Below are 12228 nucleotides of genomic sequence, written 5' to 3'. Positions count from 1 at the left end.
GAGGAAGCTGGGGGGATTCTCTTCAGTGTCCCTAATCTAGTCCAACCTCCTCCTGGCCCACGAATAGGCCCCCACCACTTGTGCCCGGTGCCAGGGCCCTGTTAATTTCTATGTCCTTGCAGGTCCCTTTCCAAGGGTTCCCTACCTGTTTGCTCACCAAGCAGCCAGAGCCAGTATTGCCAGAGGGGGCCAGGTGGGAGCAGAATGCAAGCCAGCAGAAATGGGGAGGGAGGGATAGAGAGGTACATCACCCCCTAGGTGAGGGATTGCAGCATGGGGTTGACCCCTGTGACCTGGCTCCCTTGGTTCCCCACGTCCAGGCGCCTTCTCTCCCTTGGGGGTCTATAACACACCCCTCTTCTTTCTAATTGCTTATGGATCAAACTTAGTCCACTCTCTTTGCCCCGAAACAGATTCAATTCAACTACATCCGTACTTCCTTTACTCCTAACAATGTTTTAGAGTTGAGGAAATGAAGCTCCGAGAGAAGTCTGATGCTGGCTGTCAGAAGTGAGAGGTCCACGCTTCTCAGCACAGCCTGACCGTGGCCAACCCTCCAGCCTCACAGCTCCCTACCATCCATTCCCCAGGGCACCCTCGCCAAACTGATATACTTACACTCCCCAAAACAGGGCCCTCTCATTTCCCAGTCTTTGCTCCCGATGTTCCCCTTGGCTAGAATACCCCTAGGTTGCCCTGGTGAATTCTGAGTCAACCTTTAAGACTCAGAGTGTCCTCTACTGTTCTTTGTATACTCCTGGTGAGGCAGGGGCTCTGTCCTAATAGCCTTTATATCTCCAGCCTTTTGCTTAAGGCCTGGTAAGGTGAGGGACCAAAGAATATGTGCCCCTTGGCCCCAGGGTCACAAAATGATTACGGTCCAGAGGTATGATCGGCACTTGGAACCCAGTGGGTAGACAGGCTGGGACCTGGGACCTTTTGCTGCAGTGCTGCAATGCTTGCACCTGGGCACACCTCTCCTCCAGCAACCAAATACAAAGAAATGGTATGGGACTAAAAATAACTGCACGCATGCGCAGTTGGGGCAAATCCTGGATAAAAGATACAAAGAGACCAAAAAACCCAACTGCCACTTTTGAGGAGCCTGGAGCAAAAGCAGGGAGTGGCAGGGCCTTGGCTTCTATGACTTCATCTAGACTAACTGTGGCATACCCTGCCTTTCGGTCTCCTATTTCTAGAAAACTGCTCCCATCAGTAAACCATTCGACCTTAGGGCTGTCAAGAGGCTCATCTAGAAGATCAGGCCTGCTGGAGTAAGTAAGTTTGTTCTCTGATCTCTATACACTGGTGCAGTAAGTCTCCACTCTCCAATGCTGGAAGCAGAGTTGCTGGGTTCAGGGTTTGGCACACCTTTAAGGTAATGTTGGGGGTGTCCATTAGGAGGGACAGATATCTTGTTAACCCTCCTCTAGTCAACCAATGATGTCCTTTGACCTCCAGCACAGACTGTACCTGATGAGGGGTCAACACATCTAAGTGTTGTTCCAGGGTAAGCTTGGAAGCCTCATTAGCCAACAGGGCTGCAGCTGCTACTGCCCGCAGGCAGCGTGGCCATCCCAGGCCCACTGAGTCCAGTTGTTTTGAAAAGAAAGCCACTGGTCTGTGATCTGGTCCCAGCTTTTGGGTCAGGACTCCTGGTGCTCTCCCTGACCTGTCGTGAACGTATAGGGTGAAGGGCTTGTCCAAATGTGGAAGCCCCCGTGCTGGTACTCTGATAAACTCAGGCTTTAGAGTCTCAAAGGCCTGCTGGCGGTCCTTATTCCATTGAAGGCATTCCCTTTCTCCTCCCTTTAGAGCGTCATATAGAGGTTTTGCTACAAGGCCATAATTTGGAATCCAGATACGTCGGAACCCAAGCCATCAGGAGAAAGCCTCCCAGTTGCCTCTTTGTGGTTGGAGACGGTAATGTACTAATTGCTATTTTTCGATCTATGGCCAGGACTCATGCCCCTGGGGTCAAAACAAATCCTAAACATTGAACCCCTTGCTATGAGATCTGAGCCTTGGTTGGAGAGACTTTATATCCCCTTTTCGCCAGAAAATTTAGGACCCTAACAGTATTTTGATCTGAATCTTCTTTGGCCTCACTACTTATCAAAAACTCATCAACATATTGTAACAGAGTTCCCTTCTCAAAGCTCAGTTCCTCCAGTTCCCTTGCAACGCATTTCCAAAAAGATGCGGGCTGTCCCGAAAACCCTGCGGACGCACCATCCACGTATATTGGGTAACTTCCAGGGGGTCAGGGTCCCTCCATTCAAAGGCAAAAAGGGGGGCTTTCCTGGTGGCGCAGTGGTTGAGAGTCCGCCTGCCGATGCAGGGGACATGGGTTCGTGCCCCAGTCCAGGAGGATCCCACATGCCGCAGAGCGGCTAGGCCCGTGAGCCATGGCCGCTGAGCCTGCGCATCCAGAGCCTGTGGTCCGCAACGGGAGAGGCCACACAGTGAGAGGCCCACGTAACGCAAAAAAAAAAAAAAAAAAAAAAAAACAAAGGCAAAAAGGTATTGAGAGTCTGGGTGTAGGGGAATACAGAAAAATGCATATTTGAGGTCCATAACAGAGAAATACTGGGCGCTCCCTGACACCTGGGTGAGGAGGGTGTATGTATGGGTTTGGCACCAGAGGGTGAATAGGGATGACTCCCACATTCACGATGCTTCTGAGCCGGGGCAGGGGGGCGGATATCAGGGTGGTGCAAGGCAATTGGCAGGGCCTAATGAGTTTGTGTTTTAGGTTGGATTCCCCTCAGGGCCTCAGGCTTTAAAGGATATTATCTCTTCCAGGGGTATTTTTCCCTAGGCCTTAACCTTATTTGTGTTTGGGGAACACATTTTGCCCTTCCTGGCACCGAGGTATCCCAAACTGCAGGATCTACTTGTTCTTTAATTTCTTGAGGGATGTCTTGGGGAATATTTTGATGCCCAACAGGTGGGTCATCTGGGGCTACTAATAGATGCACTCTCTGTTTGAATTCTTTACCTCCTTGGACTTCACCCTGTCCTAAGAATACACTAGCTTCTAACTTAATTAGCAAATCTCTCCTGAGGAGAGGGACAGGGCATTCTGGCATGTACAAAAATGAGTAATAATAACAGACCCGATTCCGCAGGCAAGGGGAGACGTAAATCGCCTTACCTTTAGCTGTCCATCAACTTGTGTCACAGTACAATCATGGCTGGAGAAGGGGCCGGCTGGCCAAGTCAGAACAGAGCAGGCAGCTCCAGTGTCTACAAGAAATTCAGTTCTCCTACCTGCCACATGGAGGGTGACCCGAGGCTCCATTGGAGAAACGAGGATGGATCGAGTTGGATCTGGAGCTGGGCAGGCGATCGATCCAGGCTGTCAGTCAGTGTGTGGGAATTTCTCATCTGAGAGATTCACAAGGAACTGGGGCCAGTCGGGTTTGCCCCTCGGGCATCCCACAGGAGGGCGCTCAGGGCATTCCCCTTTCCAGTGCCCCTCCTTCAGACAAAAGGCACACTGGTTTGGGCCCAGGTGGTTTCTTGGTGGTCTGTCCCGCCTTCTCGGCCCTCCAGTGTCCCCTCGAGGTGGTGGGTGGATCCGAGCAGCCGAAAGCTGCGTTTTCTTTATTAGCCTCTCATCCTATTGGCCCTCCTCCGTTAAGTCTCGGTTGTTCTTGACCTTGAAGGCCTCCTCTGCCAGGGTTGACAATGGGATTTGGGGCCCAACCTCAAGCTTTTGTAATTTTCTCCAGATATCAGGAGTAGCCTGGGTGATAAAATGCATGGCCGACAGTGTCCTCCCTTCTGCAGACTCAGGATCTGTATTGGTGTCCTTCCTGAATGCTTCTGTCAACCGGCTCAGGAAGACTGCCAGGTTTTCATCTTTTTCCTGTGTAACCTCTCAGACCTTATCATAATTTACAGGCTTCACCATACACCTTTTCATTCCTTCTGATAAATGAGTAATAGAATGTCTCATCCTAGCCTGGCCTACACGGTATTCATAGTCCCAGTGTGGATCATGTTCTGGGATTGCATCCCCATCTACCTGAAAAATCTGGTGGTGTGGATTGGTGGCCAGCAGGCCATCTGCGTGTTCCCCGGACTTCCTCAGTATACGCTCCTTTTCATCCAGGGTACAACAGTGGGTTAGAATAGCCATGATGTATTTGGCAAGTCTGTCAAAAATTTTAAAAGGTTTTAAAACACCCGGTTGGACAGGATGATAGGTTGCTGTCAAACAATATTGATGCCTTGAGCCAAGGTAGGGAAAAAAAGTCAAAAGTAAATATAGATCATTTAAAGGCACAGGAACTCACACGATCTGTTATCAAAAGCAGCATTCCAGGACAACTTTGTTCTCTTATGAGAGACAGAAACCAAATCCAGTCTTGCATCAGCTTGATCTTCATAAAGTCTATTTCCCTAATTAAAGTCAATTCAACCTTAGAAAATCCTGATCTCATACAAAATTCTTTTCTCACTGTTCCTGTTCCGCAAGCCTTCTGAGCCCATACTTTGTCCCGTATTCTTTTCCCATTCAGAAATAGCCAGCTCTAGTGATACAGGCTGCAACATGGGACCTTTTGCTGCAGTGCTTGCACCTGGACACACCTCTCCTCCAGCAACAAAATACAAAGAAATTGTATGGGACTAAAAATAACTGCACGCATGCGCAGTCGGGGCAAATCCTGGATAAAAGATACAAAGAGACCAAAAAACCCAACTGCCACTCTTGAAGAGCCCGGAGCCAAAGCAGGGTACTGCGCGTGCCTCCTGCACACACCACCTATGGGGTGGGAAAACCACCAAAGCCTTCCTCCGGCTTGACCCCTGGACACACCCCTACCCTCACCCACATAAAGAACACCCTCAGGGAGCCAGCAAGCAAGGGAAACTGTTGTTTGCTCTCACTTCCCCCTGCTGCAGCAGGGGCCCCAATAAAGCCTTGCCTGAATTTCTTGTCTGGCCTCTGATCAATTTCTATTAATTAAGGAGGCCAAGAACCCTGGTCAGTAACAGGATGGCCTCAGGATGAAAATCCTCTTGCTCAGATTTTGGCTGTGAAGTAGATGACATCTAGAACCCCTGAGGGTACGGGTGGTCCCCTGGGTTCCAAAATTCACCCTGTTGGGTTTATTCAGTCACTCAACAGTACATCATGGGTCTGTTATGCTCTAAACGCTCTGCCAGGTGCTGGGGATCAAAGATGAATGGCGCAATTAGCTGTGAGGATACACTTGAGCTGAAACTTTAAGAACACTCTAAAAATCTATAAAAGAAAAAGTTTATTCTGTGCTTTCGTCCAGGCGTGTGTGTAAGGGGTGGGCAACGCCTCCCTCCCCACCCCTCCATCCCCTCGCCTCACCTCAGTTCCCAAGGTGAAGATTTGAGGGGGATTAGATGTATAATCACCGGTTTGGGTCTTGCTTTCAGGAAGGCGTGAGGCCTGAATCCTAACCCGGCCCCGGACACCTTGCCCCACTGTTCCCCTAATTCCATGCATCCGGGAATTAGCTAACTGGCTGGCAGCTCACTCCCTGTCAAGAGGCCCGGGAGAGAGTGATACGGGAGACCCTGAAACTATCCCCACCAACTCAGGAGACCCCACAAGACATCGGTCCCTTGGACGAGCAACGGCCCCTAAGGTGGGTCTCAGGCAACACTCTTATAAAGTGCGACCCCTTTAGAAGGAGGAGACCGGCGGGCGCGGTCTAGTGACCACGAGAGTGTCACAAAACCTAAACCGAAGTCTCAGCTCCTGGCGGACCCCTCAGTCCCGCCGCGCGCCCTTCTAAGAGCTTGACTTCCGGGAGGAGCTCCGCTGGGGCACCGCCCCCCCAAGGCGCGGGCGCCAATTGGCCAGCGTGATCGCGGGGCGGGACCAAATCCTAAAGAGTCAGGAGCCGAGGAAGACCTGAAGGGGGCCGGGGCTGCTGCGAAACGGAGGTGATGCCAAGTGGCCCCATGTGGGTTTCTTTTAAATCTTTAATGCCTATAACCTAGTCTCAGGCCCATGGAGCCCACGCGAGACTACCCACTGTTCGGGGGCGCCTTCTCCGCCACTCTCCCTCCGGGGGCCATCGACGTAAGGTAAGAAGGCCCGGGCACCAAAGGAGGCTGACCAGGTGGGTTGCGGGAAGTAGCTGGGGTCAACCAGGGCCTGCCTCGCCTCTCTTCAGCGACCTTCGACCGGTCCCGGACAATCAAGAAGTTTTCTGTCATCGCGTAACAGACCAGAGCCTGATCGTGGAACTTCTGGAGCTGCAGGCCCACGTGCAGGGCGAAGAGGCAGCGCGGTGAGGGAGGCGGGCCCGCGGCTGGCCAATGGGAGGACCAGAACCGAAAGAGTGGGCGGGGCCTGTGGCGGGACGGTTAATCTGGACAATGAGAACTCCAAGGGTAACACCACGTCACCAGAAATGAGCGAAGTTTAGGATGAGGTGCTTGTAAGGGGCAGTGAGAAATGCCCCTCCCTGACCCTGCTCCCCCAACTCCAGGTACCATTTTGAGGACGTTGGCGGGGTGCAGGAGGCTATGGTTGTGCAAGTGGAGGCTGTGCAGCCCCTCCTTTTGGAGAACCTGGCCCTGAGGGGCTGCTGTCAAGAAGCCTGGATCCTCTCTGGCAAGCAGCAGGTAGCTAAAGAAAACCAGCAGGTGAGGGCCAGGGGAGTGTGAGACGTCTTCGAGGGGTGAAGGGGGTGGCTCTAGGGAATCAGGTAAGCATCCTGACTCTGATCACTTTAGGTAGCAAAGTATGTGACACTGTACCAGGCCTTGCTGCGGCTGCCCCAGTACCAGACTGATTTCCTGCTCACCTTCAATCAACCCCCGTAAGGAGAACGGAAAGGGCACCTCGCTCATGACTGGGTCCCCAGGAGAACTGGCTTGGAGGGGCAGAGTAGGGAGACTGGCTGGTGGGGTCCTCCAAGGAAGTGGGAGTGGGCCAGGGGTTTGGGGTCACAGATAACCAGGTCCTCTGGGAAACAGGAAATGGGAATTTACAAGCCCAAGGCCCAGATGATGTTCTCTCTCTATCTGTTCCTCACCCCAAGCCCTGAGAATAGGTCATCTCTTGGCCCTGAAAATCTGTCGCTTCCGCCCTGGAGCCTGGGTGACTTTGAACAGTTGGTGACCAGTCTGACCCTTCACGATCCCAACATCTTTGGTCCCCAGTAAGGACGCTGAGATGCTGCATGCTGCTTCTGAAGACTTGGGGCCTCTGTTCTGCAAGGGGATCAAAGGGTTAGATATATTCCCTTAATTCCTTCCCAGGGCATAAACATAAGACACCTCCTCTCTGCAGAAATAAACTTGCTTTATAACCAATATAATCTCTGCGCCTTTGAATCCAACAGAACACCTGGGTCCCCCCAATTCCCTTTGGTCTTGGACGGTGGAGTTTAAAATTGTGCATGGGATCAGAAGGGACCCAAGGCCGGCAGTGGAGGAAGGGAGGAAATACACTTTGCAGTGACTGGTTCAGCCCTGAGAGAGGGGTATGAAATTCACAGGGGTACGGGTAGGGAAGGTTTAAAGCAACACCCAAGGAAGGGAGGGAAACGATGCCTTGTAGTGATTCAACCCTGAGAAAACAGATGGGGAGTGGGGTTGGTGGTCCCCCTCTGATGGATGAAAGATCATCTGGTCAGAAGTCACCAGGTCATAACAATGGAGTCAGAAGAGTCCAAGGAGTGCCGACTTGGTGGAGTGTTGGAAGAGTGGCTGTTGTTATTTGGTATACACGTAGTAGAGTGTGCGCAGCTGGTCCCAGAAGAAGAGGGAGAGGATGGTGTGGGGGCCGAGGCGGAAGTAGGAGGCACCTATGCCCTTGTACATGCCCCAGATGCCCTCTATCCGAGCTGTCTGCAGCAGAGCATCCAGCAAGCCCCGGTACATGAGGCCCTGAAAGGTTGAAGAGGAAGAGCAGAGTTTGTCAGAGCCCGCCAGGGGCCTCACCGCAGCAGGCTGCATTTTAGGCTTCCTACCTGCACCCACAATCTGCTTCCCTCACCCCCTGGCTTTCCCTGCTGTCCTGTACCCCAGAGCACTCCCTTACCTTGCCCTGAGCATCTGTGGGCTGGTTGTAGAGCCTTGTGCTGACCACGTCAAAGGGTGTCATGGCCAGGACCACCGCAATGCCACTCACCATGGCGGCCACCAGAGCCACCTTCCAGCTCTGGGGTGGAAATATCTAAGGGGGGGAGGGAGGAAGAGCTCTGTCAGTCAGCCAATCATTCAACCCCTCGGAAAGCCCAGGCCCTGTGCTGCGGGTACAGTGGAGAGCTGGTAACCCAGGGAGCTTCCACCCCACCGGTGATAACACTCTGAAGGAGGAAGAGCGGAAGGCCCTGAGGACTCAGGTACACCTGGGAGGAAGTGACAAGAGAACTGTGGGAAGGTTGTAAAGAGACAGTGATCCCCCCAAGCCCTCCTGCCGCTCCCTCACATTGAATGTTGGCACTGTCCCTCTTCAAGCTGAGCCCACTTCAGCTTGCCCTCCCCCTGCCCACATTCCCAGGGTGGCCCCACCCACTTCCCAGGCAGTACCTCCCGCTGGGTCAGGAGGTCCTTGGTGGACGAGAAGGTGCACAGCTGGGTGGCGGAACCGACGATAACTCGGGGCAGGCCACCCAGGGCCCCACGCCACAACCCCACCAGACCATATTTCTGGCCAATCTTGATTAGCGCCTGAAACATGCCCTGGTTGGGGGAGGGGGAGGGCAGAGAAAAAACCATGGGGGCGGGGTTCAGTCACCCAGGCATCAGGGGCTGCCACCCCCTAACAGTGCCAAGGATGGGTCCAAAAAAGGCACCCGATGTCTAGACAACCAGTGCCATGTGGGCTTTGAGCATGAATGTGGCCCTCACTTGTCTGCCAACCCACCTTCCCTCCCTCGCCACCCCAGAACAGGGCAGGGTATGTGCACGTGAGGACATTAGCAGGTCAGGAGAATGGGGCAAGAGAAATAGGTGCAGAAGCTAGAGGAACAGGGAACATGGGGATAAGAGGGTCTGGGTGGACTCCAGGGGCAGAGTAGGGCCGAACTGATGGGCTGGGCAGAGCCGTGGCTGGGTTGCGGCTGTTGGGTGCAGGCAGAAACCTGGGGAAAATGGAAGAGAATGGGCAGGGACGCCAGCGGGTTGGAAAACCCTCACCTGATGGTTATACTGGTGCCCCACAGCAATTTCTGTGGCTGCCTGTGCCTGTAGGTGTGTCTTCACCTGGAGACGAGAGAGTATCACAGCCTGTGGCCCAGCGGCCAGCCCCCCACCTCAGACAGCCAAATGCCTGACCCCTTCACACTTCCTCTGGGTGTTCGGCAATGAATATCCTTCTAATCTGATAATTATTGTCGTTCCCACCTAATAAATTGGTCATGAGACTGTGTCCCTTGGCTCCAGTCCTGGGGGATGGCTCTCCTAGCACTGCAAGACACCCCACCCCCTCTACATCCTTCTTCCCTTGGGGGAAGGGGCGGGGATGGAGAGGTTGGAGAATGGCAACAATTCCTAAGACTGTTCATGTTAGGCAAGACCTGGTGTTCAGCCTCTCATGCCAGCTCCTACTCCCACACCGGCAGACAGGATCTTCAGCCACCATCATGACCAGGCTCCCCATCAGACTCTGGGGCAGGTTGTGAGGGGTCATCGGCAAAACTTGCTCTCTGGCCCCCAAGCCCTGTGGGGGGCACGTGTCCAGCTGACTTTGGAGAAGTCACTGTCCCCGAATCTCATACCCTGGGAGTGAGACCAGACTGCCTCTCCTTCTACAGAACTCATTGCCTCCCAACGTTCTAGAAAGAGCGCTAAGCAGGGCCAAGTCCTAGCAACAAGCAGCTGTGGTGACCTTGAGCTAGTCGCTTCCCCTTTCTGGGCTCAGGTTCCTGACCCTTCACCGATACCAGATTAACTCAAAGGGGCAGACTGTGGGGTAGTAATTCTGTAACGCCCAGGACTTCCCCTGATCCCCACACCCGTCGATGTATGTTAATCAAATTCCTCACCCTCCCCTACACAAATCCATTTCCAACCTCAGTATCAGGTCGTGAAGGCCCAGGCACCCACCCTACACCAAAAGTCTGCCCTGAAGGCCCCAAGCAAGACCGTTCTTCTCACCATGTAGATGGGGCTCCCCAAGTAGGCTCCCATGACCCCAGCCAGGGCCCCAGCTGCTGCGCTGCGGACAGGGCTCAGGGTGCCTTCAGCTGTGTGCAGGCAGCCCCCAGCTTCAGCCAGCCCGTAGGTGCCCAGCCGGATGCCATTCATCAGGAACTGGTATAAGAGGGCAGGGGCCAGGCCCTTCTGCAGGGCTGCCAGGCCGTCCACCTTGCCGATGGTGATGAAGGCATGGAAGACGTTTCGGTAGTGTCGTCGGTAGGTCCCGGGGGCCTGCAGTTCTCCCTGCAGCTGCATTCTGGTCTTCACCACCTCCAGGGGATTGGTGAACAAACAGGCCCCACAGGCTGCCAGGCCGCTCATCAAGAAGTCCATGGTGGGACAGCAGTAGCAGGAACTGGCCCAGGGGTAAGAAAGTTAAAATGAGCTTCAGAAACGGAGTCAGAAAATCAGGGGAAAGCCTCAGTTCCAGCAGTCCAGGCTGCAGGAGGTAGAAATGCAGAAGTCTGGAGTCAAGAGTGTCAGGGTCAAATGTCAAGAGGTCAAGGATTAGCTGGAATTTGGGAGTCAGGAGATGGCAAAGAGAGAAGAAGTATGAGTTTAGGAGAGTCTGGCGAGAGGGTTATGACGGGGACTTGTTAATCAAGGGATTTGAGGTCAAGGAGGGGCAGAAGCCAGGAGGGCGTAAGGTGGGATGCTGAGGATGGCCGGCTATGGGGGCCGGGAGTAGGTGAGGGAAACGCGGAGCTGGGAGACCGGAGCCAGGGAGGAAGGAGAAAGAAAATCTGCAGGTTAAGGAGGGAAAGGATCCAGGAGAAGATCCAGTGGCGTCCCCGGACAGCAACGAGGTCTGGATCGGGGAAGGAAGTCGAGGCTCCGGCCGGGTATGAGCGCCCTCAGGCAGCTGCCGGAGCCCGCAGCAGCTTCACCCCAGGGAGCCTGCGGAGGCCGGGCCGCCACACTCCAATCACTGGAGAGCGACGCCCAACGGGGAGCCGTAGCCGAGAGCCTCAGCCAATCAGCGCCGAGCCGGCTCTGCGGCCAATGTGAGGTACTCTCGGCGACAAGGCCTCCGGAATCCCCAGAGAGGCGATTGGAATTAACTCTCCCCACCCCGGTACCAGTGCCTGGGCTGCGGACTCGGAGTGCTGGGAAGGGTCCCCGGGGAGCAGAGGTTTTATCACTGGCGGGGAGGAGAGATTGGACCCTGGGTTACTGGACGGGCGCAGAGGCCGAGTACGGAGGCAGCAGTCCCTCACCTGCATGTTTTGGGCTGCTGCTCTTGCGGGCGGAGGGCTCCCCTCCTTCGCCTTGTATCCCGGGTCATCGCTGGGTGCGGTTGCCAAACTGTAGGTCCACTCCCTCTCGGTTCAGGCGCCAGGAGAGCCCGGAAACTGCGGCTCCTCCAGCGAGGCAGGTGGGACACACCTACTGGACGGGACAGATCTCCTTAGGCTTGGTAAAATATTTGTAGGTTCCAGCGCGGGGGTGTGGTGGCTGCGGGCGCGGAGGAAGGGGTCCCGAAGGGTGGCGAGGGAACATAGTCACATCCCTACGTTCTTTTGATCCTCATAGCAACCCAGGGAGAAGGCCAGACAGGCTAAGTAAGGCGGGATTTTGATCCCTGGGCTTAGGTTACACAGGGCCAGCAAGTGGTGGGAGAGGTCCTGAGACTCTGGACTCCTTCCTGTCCTAGTTCCTGAGCCTGGTAATGGTTAATTACGCAGGAACTTCTGAGAAAAGAGACTAGGGAAGCTAGCTGGGAAGGGGTTGAGGGGGGAAGGCTTGGAGAAAGGTGGCAGGAGGATAGGGGATGTCTTCTGGGGCGGGAGGAGGAGGCAAGGGGGCACAGCTGTGTGTGAGGCAGCCACCATAGACTCAGAGGCCTTTGGAGTTCCAGTTTGGGTCTTCCTGCTTACCAGCTGGGTAGCCTTGGGCAAGCTACTTAACATCTCAGAGCCTCCTTTGTAAAATGGGAATGATAATTATTTATTGCACAAACCTGAGTGAAAGTGTTGCATTTTCTCTAGATGCTCAATTATCAGTCGCCCTGTGCCCGTGTGTATCCTGTTCCCACTGCCGGTGAAAGTCCTTGCACCCTTATTTTGGTGACCTCCAAATCAC

General features: G+C 54.2%; 2 protein-coding genes across 4 annotated transcripts; one reads left to right on the top strand and one right to left on the bottom strand.

Moving 5' to 3' along the window:
• The first annotated feature begins 5854 nt into the window (after window positions 1-5854).
• RANGRF (RAN guanine nucleotide release factor) lies at window positions 5855-7314 on the top strand. 2 transcript variants are annotated; one of them, XM_032617605.1, is made up of 5 exons: window positions 5855-6078; window positions 6168-6284; window positions 6486-6642; window positions 6733-6818; window positions 7041-7314. In XM_032617605.1, exons 1-5 carry the CDS (start codon window positions 6002-6004, stop codon window positions 7162-7164), a joined length of 561 nt encoding a protein of 186 aa, XP_032473496.1. In that variant the 5' UTR covers window positions 5855-6001; the 3' UTR covers window positions 7165-7314. The 2 variants fall into 2 exon arrangements, with proteins under 2 accessions (XP_032473496.1, XP_032473497.1); XM_032617606.1 differs by having other exon boundaries at window positions 5890-6078; window positions 6486-6621; window positions 7041-7308.
• SLC25A35 (solute carrier family 25 member 35) lies at window positions 7285-11569 on the bottom strand. Of its 2 annotated transcripts, XM_032617603.1 has the most exons (6): window positions 11364-11566; window positions 10105-10501; window positions 9145-9210; window positions 8536-8688; window positions 8045-8179; window positions 7285-7890 (listed from the first exon to the last, which is right to left on the bottom strand). In XM_032617603.1, exons 1-6 carry the CDS (start codon window positions 11429-11431, stop codon window positions 7717-7719), a joined length of 993 nt encoding a protein of 330 aa, XP_032473494.1. In that variant the 5' UTR covers window positions 11432-11566; the 3' UTR covers window positions 7285-7716. The 2 variants fall into 2 exon arrangements, with proteins under 2 accessions (XP_032473494.1, XP_032473495.1); XM_032617604.1 differs by lacking the exon at window positions 8536-8688 and having other exon boundaries at window positions 7513-7890; window positions 11364-11569.
• Between the last annotated feature and the right edge of the window lie 659 nt (window positions 11570-12228).

Source organism: Phocoena sinus, chromosome 20 (assembly GCF_008692025.1).
Source record: "Phocoena sinus isolate mPhoSin1 chromosome 20, mPhoSin1.pri, whole genome shotgun sequence".
Lineage (NCBI taxonomy): Eukaryota > Metazoa > Chordata > Mammalia > Artiodactyla > Phocoenidae > Phocoena > Phocoena sinus.
Note: the sequence above shows the minus strand (reverse complement) of the source record. Positions and strands in the feature narration are given on the sequence as shown.

Coding starts and splice junctions, on each gene's coding strand:
- RANGRF (XM_032617605.1), top strand. CDS start 6,002: ATGGAGCCCACGCGAGACTACCCACTGTTCGGGGGCGCCTTCTCCGCC. Junction 6,079..6,167: donor CCGGGGGCCATCGACGTAAG/GTAAGAAGGCCC, acceptor GCCTCTCTTCAG/CGACCTTCGACCGGTCCCGG. Junction 6,643..6,732: donor TAGCTAAAGAAAACCAGCAG/GTGAGGGCCAGG, acceptor TGATCACTTTAG/GTAGCAAAGTATGTGACACT.
- SLC25A35 (XM_032617603.1), bottom strand. CDS start 11,431: ATGACCCGGGATACAAGGCGAAGGAGGGGAGCCCTCCGCCCGCAAGAG. Junction 8,180..8,535: donor ACCTCCTGACCCAGCGGGAG/GTACTGCCTGGG, acceptor TCCCCCCCTTAG/ATATTTCCACCCCAGAGCTG. Junction 7,891..8,044: donor CCACAGATGCTCAGGGCAAG/GTAAGGGAGTGC, acceptor TCAACCTTTCAG/GGCCTCATGTACCGGGGCTT.